Source organism: Dermacentor variabilis, chromosome 3 (genome assembly GCF_050947875.1).
Source record: "Dermacentor variabilis isolate Ectoservices chromosome 3, ASM5094787v1, whole genome shotgun sequence".
NCBI lineage: Eukaryota > Metazoa > Arthropoda > Arachnida > Ixodida > Ixodidae > Dermacentor > Dermacentor variabilis.
The window spans coordinates 44,267,844-44,282,640 of record NC_134570.1 but is presented as its reverse complement, the minus strand read 5'-3'; the positions used below and the strand labels follow the sequence as shown (position 1 = coordinate 44,282,640).

General features: G+C 42.9%; 1 protein-coding gene across 1 annotated transcript; it reads left to right on the top strand.

The window, feature by feature from the left end:
- Positions 1-603: 603 nt before the first annotated feature.
- On the top strand, positions 604-14,488 carry LOC142575482 (uncharacterized). The gene is made up of 7 exons (XM_075684886.1): positions 604-891; positions 1,691-1,818; positions 3,008-3,149; positions 3,971-4,092; positions 5,505-5,615; positions 11,699-11,893; positions 12,695-14,488. The coding sequence occupies exons 1-7, from the start codon at positions 783-785 to the stop codon at positions 12,809-12,811; spliced, it is 924 nt and encodes a 307-aa protein (XP_075541001.1). The 5' UTR covers positions 604-782; the 3' UTR covers positions 12,812-14,488.
- The last annotated feature ends 309 nt before the right edge of the window (positions 14,489-14,797 follow it).

The following is a 14,797-nucleotide window of genomic DNA, read 5'->3' as shown; positions in this document are numbered from 1 at the left end:
GAAAGCGCTCCCCATACAGCGTTTTTGCGGACCATAGTGTGCAATTTTGTAAAGCTGCAATAAACTATATGCACAAGAAAAACGGAATGCATTCCATTTTCTCTCCATGCTTGTGGGCTGATTAGTGTCGCTTATCCCGTAGAAAAAAAAAATACCGACCCCATTTTATTACGGCCGCTTGCGTAGCTTCCGTCACTCTGGTTAAAATGGCAGCACAACAGGGACGAAGACAAGGCACATAGAAACATATGACAAGTGCACCGTCTAGTTTCTGTGTCTTCACATCTCTTACGCTGCCATCATAACCAGCTATGGGCGAACTAGCACAAAACGAAGTTTTATTTCACCGCTCGTCACGATAAGCGTACTGGCCAATATTGTAAGGTTGACTAGCCCTCATAGATTATTGCGTGCCTGTTTTCTGAACTTGCAAATCGGCGGAAAGCGCCGGTCACTTGCGAGCGCCCGCTGCAAAGCGCGCCGGAGCCCGCAAGAGCAACCCGCCAGCGAGCGCTGGCGCCATCTGCCGGAGCATAGCAAAGTATTTCACGTCGGCACGCGCCTTCACGACACTAGGATAACCTTCTAGCCTCTATAACAGAACTGCGCAGGATATCTAACAAAACATTCTGTTTGCCTATGACGCTATGGTGCTACACATCGCTAATCGGCATAAATAGCCGAACACAGGAAACACAAGTGAACGTGACTTCGGTGACTTGCACGCATTGCGATTAAGTAGATCGGTGGTGTCGTGGGTGGGTCAGCTCCTGACTAGCAATATGAATCTCGAGCAGGCGCAAGATAAATTTGATCAGCTCCTCGACCAAATCGATCCTGCAAACTCGGCAGAGTTCATACTTTGGATACAGAGGAGATACCTGACGGCAAGTAAGTCGTCAAATGGACTGGCAAATATCTGACTTTCTAATGTCGAGAAACGAGGCGCTAGCGGAGTTTAGTTTTACTAGTGCCAAATGAGCGCGCCACGTTTATTGGGCTCGTAACTGTTTGTTAACGCACTGTGAATTATTCAGAGCAAGTAGTTCTAATTGTGCGCGTCTGTCCCGCTGTACATTCGTGTGCATAATGTGAACGACAGCTGTACAATCCCGTGTGCAGAAGAGCAAATGTGTCTTATCAGCATTAGTCACTTCGTGAATGATGATGTAGTTGCTTTGGCCTTCTGCTGCTGAGCACGAGGTCGCTGATTCGATTTCAGGCCTCGGCGGGTGCATTTCAACGGAGGCGAAATGCGGAAAAAAAAGGAAAAAAAAAACGGTCGTGAACTTAGATTTCAGTGATTGTTGAAGAACCACAGGTGGTCAAAATTAATCCAGATCCCTCCATTTTGGCGTCTCTCAGAGCCCCAAAGTTGCTTTGGGACGTTAAGCCCCGTGAAGAATAAATTACGTTAATGGCGATGTCTCTAAGAGCGCAGATATACGTCCTGCCGTCATAAATCAATCTTTCATAAAATTTGGCAAGCAAATGTTGCGTTGGAAGCAGAACTTGGCAAGCCTCTCCATTTCCTCCACTGAGATGGTTGTCCCTATTACATTCGTAAGGTTTATAGGTAGCCTTGCGTGCACCCTCTCGTCTTCCTTTGGTTTCGCTACAGTTAGAAGTCACTGTTAAGCGTTTGCATCTTGACTTGTGTATCAGGGACTAACTTCCTCTCAAAATTTAGACTGTGCAGGCCACCAGGTGGCCGAAGCTCATCACAAGCTGAGCCAAATCTCCGAGTACCTCAGGACCGTTGTACCTGGAAATGCAGTTCTTCCTTCTGAAAGCATAATTGTGCCAAAAAAGGGAGAGGTAAGGTATTTGAATTACATATTTATTTTTATTTTGTGTATCTGTATATGTACAGTAATGTTCTTTATGCTTGTAGCCTCGCCTGTTAAATGCAGCAGCATTTATTGCATTATGGCAAACCCCATGCAATGGGAGAATAGTGCAAGATTTGTGCAATTTAGAAGGGTGGCAGATATGGCTAGGTTGGCATTCTATCATTTTTTTGTTTTTTGCAAGGGCACATAGCGCGGCGTGAGAAAACAAGATGACACCAGACAAGGAGAAGCGCAGATTTCCAGCTGAGGTTTATTGTAAAATGCTATGATTTGTACAAATTGACAGAAAGTCATACTGCAAGCAAAAAAGGCCAGACAAAGAAAACTATGCATGAGGCAAGAAAAGCTAAACAAAAAAGTGTGCGATAAGAAAAAAAATGCAGATAAAGGCACAAATTCTGAGTGCAATTGGTAAGAAGTTCTAAAAAAGCCATGTGCCACTGTGTTCTGTAATGGTGCTTCGATTCTATTCTTTGCTCATATCATCGAGGCAGATACTTTCATTTCAGATTTTTTATGCAAACTGTTGCACATGTGACATCAGTGGCACATATTACATCAGCGCACATGATATTTTCGAGTATCTGGGCTCTTTTTAAGCAGGAAAGGTCCACGAAGGGTCCCAGAGTAATTTGCTTCTTTTGTATGGAATATAATCTTTATCGGCAGACACTTGACTGGCACCGAGCATATATTGGCATATTAATGCCATCATGAGGAGGTGGCCTGTGGCAGTAAATGAAGCTAGTTGCTTCATGTTAATTTTGAGAGCCCACTGACTTGAAAGCACAACATGAATAACAGAGGCAGAAGCACAAGTATACAGGACAAATCCTGTCTACTTGTGTGTTTGCCTCTGTTCTTGTTGCGCTTTCAAATCAACATGCTCTCAAAATTAACACAATGTGTCCGCAACTACCTTTAATTTTTTTTTTTTTCTGGCTTACAAACTTTTTCTCGTGGTAAGCTCGATCTATTGGCAACACAAGTGTAAGCTATCAGTGTAGGTTTGCATAATATATCTCTCGAAAGAAAACACCACGGTACTGGTAATTCACTTGGACATTTACTTCACAAGTTCACTTGCAAGTTATCCCACTGAAAGACTCATCTTTTTACCCACTGAATCGGCACCACATGACTTTATCTTCTAGAATGCAGACTGTGACCCTGCAACGACTGTCCACGTTGATGCATTCCTTTATGATGACCAAGCCATTGATGAGTTGGTTGAAGAAGGAAAACTCAGCCGGAACTACTGTAAAGCTTGTGGTTCTCACGAGACAGCACCCCTCAGTAAGTGACATAACAGTGAGTTATACATGGTCACGTTATATATAGCATTTTTTTATTTATTTCTACATTATTCTGTGAAGTCTAAACAAAAAATATGGAATTGTTAATCATGATATGAAAGCTGTCTTTGTTAAAGCGAGTAAAGTCCAACGAATCTCTTAACAGTAGATGTGACAATTTAACACTGCTTTTATGTCTTGATGTGCCATTTTCTAGAAAATGGAATATAGAATAGAATACAGGTTATTTTCAGTGTCCTTCGCTTTCAGGTAAAACGCTATAATTTCCTGTTTTTGCACCTTGAAAAAGTTTTATGAAAATTGAGTTAAACCTATTTCTCCTCTACGTTCATGCCGAAATGCACTCTTAAAAGGATGAGCTAAGAATGATGCCCCAAGAAGTGCCACTGCGCACTACCTCAACCTAATGAACAGAGCACTAATGTTGCTCTGCATTGCAAAAAGTAGTTGTAATGTTGGCAGGGCATTTTCCCGATTAAGGTACATTCAAAGCCCTGATAGTCTGGGATGGACACAACAATTACTAAAATGCAAATAATGATGTATGCCAGTAAGGGCTTCTAATTACAGCCATCAAACCTTCGTGCTAAGCATCTCCATAAGAATCACTAGGTGTGCTTCTTTCTTTTTTCCTTTGTTAAGAAAGGGCAGCAAAAGGAATGAAGCAATAGGTCGCCAAGCATGCTTCTATTCTTTTTTTATCTTTTGTGGTTTGTTTAAAAAGTGCTGGTCTCTGAAAAAATTATGGCGGAGCTTGAGCCTCAGTTCTAAAATCCCTTGCTTTCTTTTTCTCTTGTGCAGCGTTCATTTCACACTCTGCCTCAGCTCGCAGAGCAGCATTCATTTTCAGAGAGATCTTGCCATACTTGAAAGACAAGTCCGTACTTGATGTGGGCTCCAGACTGGGTGTCATGCTCTATGCTGTGAGTTTCGCTTGGCATTTCTGACAACCCACTTTCATTTCACATATTTCTATGCTTGCCCTAAGGCCTCTAAAGCACCTCCGATACTTTTTTACTCATTCTAAGTGAACGTGCGCATTGCATACAGTGTACCATGCCGATCATCTTTCAAGGAAATGGCAGCACTACGAGCCAAGGGGAAACCAGGAGTACAAAAAGCCTTTTTGTACTTTTGCTCCTTTCTGTTAAACTTTTACTCTCACCAACTCCATGCTGGCGTTTCCCAGTCCCTTCATACTACGTGACACCAGCAGGGCGCTGCACATGGTGTCACCAGGGTAAAAAGTTGTCGATTGGTCAATCTACGAGAGACGACCGTGCTAAATTGACACGAGCCAGTTGTGTGTTCTATGAATTGAGGCGGGGGCTCGCACATTGTGTGCCACTGAACCTTTTATGAAAACGAGGGTGGCAATAATGAGCTTATTGGTCGGTCATCATGGAATGGTATCTGGATAGCGCAGCAAAACACGGACACAAGAAGAAATGACAGACGAAGACAAGCGCTTTTTATTAAGCTTTGATTCGATCTAAGTTTCTCTAAGTTCTCGAGCGCAGCCAGGAGAAGGGTGTGAAGCACTCTTGTATATTTATTATTTTTTATCAGGAAGCATTTATTAATTCTCTTATGTTTATAGTGATATATCTAAGTACATATTGTACATACTTTGTGATGATATCCTCTGAATTGTTTACTTTGAAATGTTAAAGCATTTGCCAAACTTATAATCTTATCTTGTGGTTGACATTGCTTGGTTCTTGTTGATAAATATGCACAGTATACCTTAAAAGATAAAATATTTGTTGAGTACAAGTTTCTGCAGTGTGTATCTTTGTGCAGTTACATGTCATGCCCTTACTTTAACTTTTTTTTTTCATTATTTTATTGAGTGTGTATGTTTTTCTGCGCTGCCTTGCTGTCGTACGGTATGTTGTGGAGGGGTTGAGGGTTTTTCAAGCCGTTTCTTTGTGGATGTTCTTTACTCTTCTGTATAGCTAAATGGGAACTAAAGCTTGATTCTTCTATATTGTTTTTATAATTTATTGTTGGGGAGGGAGGGTGTCTTATTGCTACATAATGTCAGCAAATTTTTCTGTGTGTTACGATGTCACAAAAATATCAGTGACACCAAATCCACATTTAGAGTTGCTAAGTGTCATCCTTTTACATGCAGGAAGTGTGTGATAGCGTACCCCCAACTTTGAAGTTATGCATCAGAACTCTTTTAACGGAGGGTCTCAACTTCTTTTTTTCTTTTTCTTTCTTTCTTTCTTTCTTTCTTCTTTTTGACCGCAAGTGCTGCATCTGCATGTGTGTGCATTAAACCTGCACATGCAATTTGCACACAGTTAATATTTTTCTGTAATTCTAGGCCCATGCATTTACACCAGCTAATCCAATTATTGGTGTTGAGATGAATCCTGACCTGTGCCAAATTCAAGAAGCTGCCGTCAAGCATTTTCACATGGAAGACAGAATCAAGGTGAACATAAGCTCAACTTTGTTCTTCTGGTTGTTGTACTCATATTCTGTGTAAAGTAAATGTGTGTAGTGTGTTGATCTCTATTGCAAGAGCATTATTTCCCTTTGTGCATTTATGGAGCATTTCATTGGTGCTTTTCACCTCAAGAGCGCCCCATATCGCCCTAATGAAGTGTAACTTCATTTATTCAACCAGTACACTGACATTGCACACAGAATGTTCGGGTGTCACAAAAGTAAAGTTGACACTACTTGCACTGCCCAAGGAGGATTGTGCAAGCGTTGGAGAGCTTTCATTTTTACTACTTTATAATTTAAGAAATAAATCCCAGGTGGTCCTTAGCTTTCGCCAGAGTCCTTCCATGTTTTTCTGGTCACGAAACTCCGCAGTCACGCTATGGGAGAGGTTCATATGCTGCCCAAAGGTGCCGCGACGCGGCGCCACTGTGCCACAGAGGGCATCGTTCGCGTACCGAAATGCGTGCGCAGTGCGAGGCGAGCTGACTTTTCGGGTACGTTCTGTGCATGTGCTGTGCTATTTTTCGAGTGTTGGGCTGTTTGGTTGAAGTGGTGGGGTGGGACAACGATGCCGAACACGTGTTGCGTGCCTGGGTGCCGTTCCGGCTACAAGGGCACGACCGAAAAGGTGTCGTTGTTCTGTTTACCTAATAACAAGGAGCAGCGCGAGAAATGGAAGCGGGCCGCAGGAAAGTGGCGGTTTTAATTTCGAATCGAAGTATACACGTGTGTGCGCGAAACACTTTGACGCCTCGGACATCGTCACTGCGTACAATTTCAACATCAACGGCGACGACGTGTCCCTGGAGCGTGAGAAGCCGACGCTGAACACATTTGCTTTATGCTTTGTTGCAACCTCAATTTGTGTTATACCAGGATAGAGTAGTTCACAGCAATAGCGCCCTTACCCCGACCATCTATGAAAGGTATAGCATTAGAATTCCTTTAAATGCAAGTGTTAAAACAGAATAATATGCATTGTTTTATTTTCCATTGTCCTTTAGTCTTGGCTAATGATGGGCTACAATTCTTCAATTGCACGTACTTTTAAGTCTATAAGCTGCTATGAGTAAGAAGGTTATTAGCACACTGTTAGCTACATTTGTATTGTGATTTGCTGAGCAAGTTTTGTCTGCATGTTTAAGTAACAGCTGAAGAAGTAGAAAGGTGGTGTCTCTAACAAGCCATTTAAAAAAAATTGCTGTATTTGTGATGTGGCTACTTGTGTTCGTTTGAGAGTTCTTTAGCCGTGTGTTATGAAATGCTTATGCTTTACACTTTGTTGTTTATAGAAACAATCGACTATGCATTCTGTACTTATTGCCATTCATTTGCTGGTGTTTGTTTCCTGCCTCCCAATGCATACCTCTCACGTTTGATCTTATTTCTTTATGCGTATTATATCAGTGTCATGCTTTTAACAAACTTCTTGCATTGTGAATGGTGGACCATTTGTGACCGGACGCCTCCGTGCTATCTGTATTTCGCTCCGCTTATTTTACATGACAAATAAATGATCGTGCTTGTATTTTGTTTTTGCACCAACACGTTTTATTTATTTTCTTAATCGAATTATAAAGTTTTTTTTTTCATTTTTCGACCATGATAAGAATATCAGGACCGGTGATTGCAACATTTTAACATATTGTAAATAGTTGCGAATTAAGAACCAAAATACCTAGTCTCGTCGTTTCTGCGTCGAAACCACGAGCAGTGAAGTGCTGGGCTTACTGACGCTTCTAAACGACTGCTTGCTAAGGCAAGTGCCTAATTACAGCTAGTTTCAACTGTGCAGGTCCTAACACTTCAGGTTCGCCTTAATCCGTTGTTAAAAGCCGCACCGAAGGCATTTAGCAGGATGCGTTGTTGGGCAAGTTGGTTCATTGTAATAGGAAACATTGGTTGCGCTTTCTATAGACAATCACATGTAAGAAGACAGGACAGGTCTGTCTGTCTGTCCTGTCTTCTTACATGTGATTGTCTAGGAAGACATTTAGTAGCGAAGTTCGTCTTGCATTAATTCTACCTAAATCTTATTCAGAAATGACATCGCTTTGCAAGAAATCTTAAGCGCATGGAGCAGCTCAGTTCCCTTTTCTTTGTCATTAAGTATTCTACGGTAGCAGCCCTTTGCAATAGCAATTTCATTCTTTTGATCTCGTTATAAGATACTGCCCACAGAGTCCTTCTATGCCACAGTTTAACAGAAACTGAACAGCTGTGCTCGGCGAACAATCTGGCGCTATGCGCAACGGAGAATTGGCGCTTACTCCTCTGGTGATAAGTGGGACCACTGGCGTTTTGTTGCGAATGCGCGGTGTTTAATTTAAGGCAAATATTAAAAAGCGGAGCCCACCGAAGCGTTGAGGCGAACGGCGATGACGAAGAAATCCGGACCGGGACCGCCCGGCCGTGTACAGCGGACGCACTTCGACGGGGGCGAAATGCAAAACACCCGTTTATTTAAATTTAGGTGCATTTTAAAGGATCCCAGGTGGTCAAAACTAATCCCGAGTCCCCCACTACGGCGTGCCTCATAATCGTATCGCGGTTCTGGCTCTTAAAATTCCAGATCTTTCTTCTTTTTGGTCTGAGACCGCCGCAAGCTCCATGTTATGAGCGGCTTTTTTTTTTCGTCCCGTGCGCTCATATCATCGCAGAAGACACGCTCAGGCAGTAATTTAATTATATTCAATGTTAAAAATAGTTACGTGAAACTAAAGCGATCGTTGAGGACGTTGAGAAAGCTAGAATACCGAGGCTGCCCCACACACAACCACAGCGGTAGCGGCGTTCGCATGCCCTCTCATGCACGGTTGCGCCTCTAGCGGCGGGCGCTGGCGCTATATGTAACTGAGGCGGCAGTTTCGTGACCAGAAAAAACATGGAAGGACTCTGCTTTCGCTTAAGAGACGCGAAGGCGAGAGCCTTGTAAAGCATACTCTAATTCACCTTCATGCTCCTTAATCCGCCCTAGTCCATGCTAATCCACCTTAATCATACTTCATACATCATAATTCACCCTAATCCTCCATAATCCAATCACTAATTAATTATTAATTAACTTTGCTAATCATTAGTCATCTCTTATACATGGCTGAACTTGCTTTGGTTCGCTTATGGCCTTCCTTGGGTCACGTGATATTTTCTGTACCTCACAACCCGAACTTGAAACAGAGATCTAAGGCTCTCACTTCGAAAATTCTTTTTGCCTTGCTACCAGATTCAGCACCACGGCTATGCTTGTTCATTCAAAGTAACTAAATCTTGTAATCTTTTAAGATCAAGAGGTTGGCTTATTGCAACAACAATCAAGTTTTGGAACAAAAAAAAGTAAGCCAGGTTCCCTTGAAGGGTGAAGCATTGACAGGGGTAACAAAGTCGGTGCTTGCATAAGGTTTAGCACTGCACTTGGTCTCCTCGGATTTACACGAAGGCACGACTCGGCACGCAAGGCAACTGCTGCTGGGAAAAAGGAAAAGTGCCCTGGCAGCTACGAGGCATCTCACAACGCTGACAGCGGCGTCACAAGTGGTGCACCTCGACGGCACACAAGATGAGACCGGCAAGAAACTGTCGGCGTTAGTCAGCTCCTAGTGAAAATTGGATAATGTTAGCTTTACACTTGCATTCACTCCAGTTGGACAAGTGCATACACGCAGTAGCTCAGCAGTAACCTTAGTGTGCTTATAGTGTGCGTGCACACAACCTGGCAGCTATGAGGCGTCTCTCAACACTAGCAGCGGCATCACAGGCGTCGCACCTCGGCAGTGCACGCGATGAGACTGACGGGAAACCATCGGTGTTAGTCAGCTGCCCATAAAAACTAGATAATGCTAGCTTTACGTTCCATGCATCCACACAGCAGCTCACTAGTAACACTAGTGTGCTGGCACACAACGCTCATGCCAGCAGCGGGAGGCAGAACGCTGCCCTTTCTCCGCCACTGAGGCGATGGGACGGTGCATGACGGTGCACCCACTTCACTTTGTTGTTTTTGCAACCTAATGCACATCGTGTCTTTTGAGACTTTCTGACCATTTCTCTGCGTGCAGCTGTACATGCGCCGTCGATAGCAGGGCACAGCATAACAGCTATGGTATGAATGTACCTCGAGTGTCCACCCATGGTCGTACATGGCTTTGTTATGGGTTATGTTGGTCTGATTGTTATCTTTCGTAAATGACTATCATAGTCAAACCACATGAAGCTTACAGTGAAGCTAACAAAAGTATAGGGGAAATTAACTGTGCCTTTTTTTTTTTAGCTGAAGAGTAGTAGTAGTGGGAGGAAAACGGAAATGAAAGGAGGAAATTACAACTTGCTACTAGTGAGAGCCGAACCGACCTCTGCGCATTCTACTCACTATTGCAACTCGTGTGGAAAAAATGCAAAAGTGCGCTTGTGTACTTAGATGTAAGTGCACATTAAAGGCCAACTGCAATTAAATTTTGGACCATGTAAAAAGCTTCAGATAGTGTAGACGTCAAGTAGCCTCTGTGCAAAGCTTCACGTTTTGAATACAAGTGAACACATCATAAAAAACTTGCTAAAGTAGGCATTTACGAAACCGAAAAAGACACAGCCTTCACTCCTCGCCAGAAACAACATAGCACCTGAAATACTACAAACGGGGGTGGCTCCCTAGTGTGAGCTCTCAATGATTAGGTGGCACCCACAGTGTGTAATATCTTGGAGACAACATGTTCTAATTTGCGTCATATCTGTTAACCACCAAGCGCATGCAATGTGTGCTTGGGTGCAATTTCAATGCTGTTACAGTTAAAACTCGATCTAATGAAACCAGATTTTATGAAGTTCCCAATTTAATGAAGAAATTTCCATTCCTCGGCAGGTACCCATAAGGTTCAGTGTTGTCATCAAACTGAATTAACAAAACTAACTTGGCCGAACTTGATTTAACAATGTTTTCCCTAAAATAAATGAGTGAAAAAAGCGGTGATTTCTTTCAAATTTTGACACAATTTTTTATTCGAGCGTGTGCTCTAAAGCCAATGCGTTGAAACATCTAGGTGCCCTAGTCACGGCCCTAGCTTTGTTTTGATGAGGCTGCACTCCACGCCCATGCACAGAACTGAGGACTAAATACCGCCTCAGTAGGGGCGGCGGTGGTTGCTTTTGTTATTTAACGGTTTATGCAACAGAGGGCTGGATTAGCGACAAATACGATGCCACAGTAGTAGCGTTTTCATGTCACTACGTTACAATTTTAGATTTCAAAGAAGCGAAAAATTCCTTTCTCGATTTTACAATTTTCTAGATTTAACTAAATAATTCGAGCTTGGTCATCACTTTGTTAAATCGAGTTGCAACTGTAATAAGAAAATTGGACGATTACTAGCCCTGGAGCGTTAGGGCATGGGACTGGGCTTGATGGAACAACCTCGATGCCACAGTAGTAGCTTTTTCGTGTCACTACGTTACAATTTTAGATTTCAAAGAAACGAAAAAATCCTTTCTCGATTTTACAATTTTTCAGATTTAACTAAATAATTCGAGCGTGGTCATCACTTCGTTAAATCGAGTTGCAACTGTAATAAGAAAATTTGACGATTACTAGCACTGGAGCGTTAGGGCATGGGACTGGGCTTGATGGAACAACCTCGAGATGGAATAAAATGGAAGAACCTGGAGCTTAGCCAAAATTCTTTCAATTGTATATGCTACTCATTTATAACTAATTTATCCAAAATGAAATTTTGTTGCAGTTAGCCTTTTTAAAGGACCCCGGATGGCCTAAATAATTTGGAGCCTTTCACTACGGTGTCCCTCATGAACCTACTCTGCAGTCTCAGGACATGAAACACCGCAAAATTTGTACGACTTTTATTCCCCGTTTTCTTATTACTTCTTCATTTCAATTGAGATAAGACACTTGATTTCCTCAGTGACTTCATTGTCTGTTGGCTTCACTCGGTTGTTACTAGCCAGCAAGCCCCTCAGTTCCCCTTATTCATCTTGCTCATAATATAGTCGCATACTTTGTGACGATTTTTTGGATAGTAGGTAGACACGTGGGTCTCAATGTCCATTCCTCACATGCAGGTCATCAATGCGAACGTCATCACAGTACCTGAGCTCGTCTCCAGCTCCGATGTTGTGATCCTCAACAATGTGTTTGAGTTCTTTACACCCGAGCCAGAACAAGTGGCCCTGTGGCAATTTCTGAGGCGTACCATCAAGAAGGGGGCCATTCTTGTCACCGTTCCCAGCCTTGAGGACTCGCTCAAGAATCTCCAGGTTCGTGCATACCGGCCGGCACAGTGCATTCTTGGCATGAGAAACTAGTAGCTCCTCACAAACGACGCGTGTCATAGCTAAAACATAATTTAGAAGAGGCCCTCTGTACTTCTAGTTGTGCTGCCATGCCGATACCATCCGGGGCAACTGCTGCCCCGCCATTAGTATTCTTTAGTGCAGCTTCTCTGCTATCAATTACTAAGTACTAGTTGGTTGTGCTAGCCTTGGCAGGTGTGCGTACAGTCATCCACAAAGATTTACGGGACACAGGTGGAACCAGTGCCCTCGCTCTTTTAAGGCTTCCGATTTAGTGAATTACTGTGTAGGCTAGAAAGAACTACTACAGATTGAAACTTTGAAATTTGAGGCTACTGTATTCTAACGCTTCGCAGGATTTGAGCTTCTTCGCAAATCTCTTGTCCTGTCAACTTTTGTGTTCAGCTGTATGAAACTCACTTTTAACGGAGCTCACAGTTATTAGTCTGCCATCGATTATCGCTCTTTGTTCCGGTCATATATGCTTTATTACAGGTTAGATGTTCCTATTATGACTGGACCACACTTTAGTGCCGTCCGCTGCACATTCTTCTTAAGCTGTGTGTTGCCATGTACTGTATGATTGTACAGAAGCAACATCCTCACAGATGTACTTCATGCACCAGTACCTAGAAGTTTCATTAGATTTAAAACAGAAACGTTGAATTATTAATCTTTACATAATCAGACATTTCAGCTTGCTTCATACTTCAGCTTAGTGAAAACTAATCGTAATGTCATGCTATGCTACCCTTGCCTTTGCAGACTGGAATAGTCATATCGGAGTGGGTCAAACAGCGTTACGTCACCGATCCCCTGGCCTACAGCTATGTCATGGATCACGAGGAGCTGTCTGAACTCTGCAGCTACGACATTCTGTGATGCACTTACTGTGTCTTTCTGACAGTGGTTACTCGGTGAAGTCTTGCGTAGCTTTTTGTCAGTCTGTTAGATGCATTTGAAATTAAACTCCGTTTTGCATTGCACCAGTTGGCTCATAGCTGCAAAACTGCAGTTCCCACTGAATCAGGAGCACCAAAAACTTGCAGTGAGACTGCTCCTGGCACTTTATGGTGCAGTTACATTCCCCTTTGTGCTACATTATTTGTTTTCAATGAAACTTCATAGTTGTGCCTTCAATGTGCTGAGGCACATTTGCTGTTTCATTCAGTAACGGTAGCCTGCTTAATTCTATAGTGCTGTTTGTTTCTGTGACACTCTTATGTAACTTGTTTCTGCGACACGCACCCTCACTCCTTGCATATTAGTGGAGGCTGAGACGACTTGGTTACGAAATTCTTGCTCAGGAATTGTCAAGGAGTGTCATTGAAGCGCAGCGGAGACCCGCCATGGTGGCTTGGCAACTATATGGTGTTGTGCTGTTGAGCACGAGGTCGCGGGATTAAATCTCGGCCGCAGCAGGCTGAATTTCAGTGGAGGGCAAAATGCAAAAACGCCCGTGTCCCATGCAGTGGGGGCACGTTAAAGATCCCCAGGTGGTCAAAATTAATTTGAAGTCCCCCGCTACAGTGTTCCTCATAATCAGACAGTGGTTTTGGCATGTAAGACCCCAGAATTGAATGTTTTATTTAAACGAAGCACAGCGACCGCTTCGGCTGAGAGGCGATGCTGCCATCCACTTAATTCAGTCAAGGTAAAGTGTTGTGTGGAGTAACGCGCTAGAATACTGAAAGACATATCTGCCTCAAAAAGAGCGCACACAAAAAAACAGTGGATCCCATGCCCTGTGGGAATCGATGCCATGCGAAGCAGTGTGCTCCAGGGAGCCTACCAAGTTAACGACATGACCTGAGAGCACCAAGACGTAGGCAGCTGCTTCATGACCTGACCCGCATGTCATGACATTCATGCCATGACCTATCATTTATGTTCGTCATATACTCCTGCTATATTATGCCAATTTTGGTACACACCAGGACATAGGCGGCTGTTTCATGACCTTTATGACACACATGTCATGACCTATCATTTATGTTCGTCATGCACACTTGTCATACTATGCCAATTTCGGTACATACCAAGTCAACGAAACCACCATGAGAGCATCAAGACGTAGACAGCTAGATAGATACACTTAAGGTGGCAAATGTTCGCCAAGAAATCCTTCACACTTAAAAGGTGACATGTTGACGATGTGCAGGCTGCCTTTGTTTCGTCGATGTGTCTTCCTTATCTTTTGTGTACTCTTTTTGCGATAAATATGTCTTTCAGCAAGTACCATCTAGGCCAAGAATCAGCTATCTTGTGCTGGAATATGGAGGGTAAATCTGTCTCTCCTCCGAGGTGCGCAATGGAAAATATTGTAGCATGCGCACCCTTTGTTGAACTTAGACCACGACAGTGCACTGGGGAAAATGAAGCGGTCGAAACACTATGTATGAGGTGACCAACAAGCCTAGCAGTGATCTAAACCTGTGAATTGTGTTTTCTAGTCTCTGTTTGTGTTGCTGACTCAGAGAGAACAAAACTTGCATATAGATTGTGCCTCAATTTCATGATATTATTACTCTTCAGTAAATTGGTATTTTATATACTGTGCTTATGTGGTGACTAGACATTGTTCTTACCTTTTGCACACTTCACGGCTGTTTGCATAAGAATTCTTTTGTATACGAGTTGATGTGAATCACAGCAGGACACATACCTAACAAATTATCAATTATCACGAAGTAAATCTAAAATGTTAATTGTTGGTATGGGCATGTAATGAATATATGTTGTTATGAATGTTGGTTATAACAAAGCTATTTTGTGTTAGATGAGACTTCATTACGTGGTTCGACTGTAATCTATACACTGAATCCTCCTGTGTTCACTGTGCTATTGTATTCTTTCCCACTGTTGCAA

What these genes read in the sequence shown, in the direction of transcription:
- LOC142575482 (XM_075684886.1), top strand. Translation starts at nt 783, where the DNA reads ATGAATCTCGAGCAGGCGCAAGATAAATTTGATCAGCTCCTCGACCAA. An exon ending in TTGTGCCAAAAAAGGGAGAG is followed by an intron (nt 1,819 to 3,007) that starts GTAAGGTATTTG and finishes TTTATCTTCTAG; the next exon opens with AATGCAGACTGTGACCCTGC. An exon ending in TGGGTGTCATGCTCTATGCT is followed by an intron (nt 4,093 to 5,504) that starts GTGAGTTTCGCT and finishes CTGTAATTCTAG; the next exon opens with GCCCATGCATTTACACCAGC.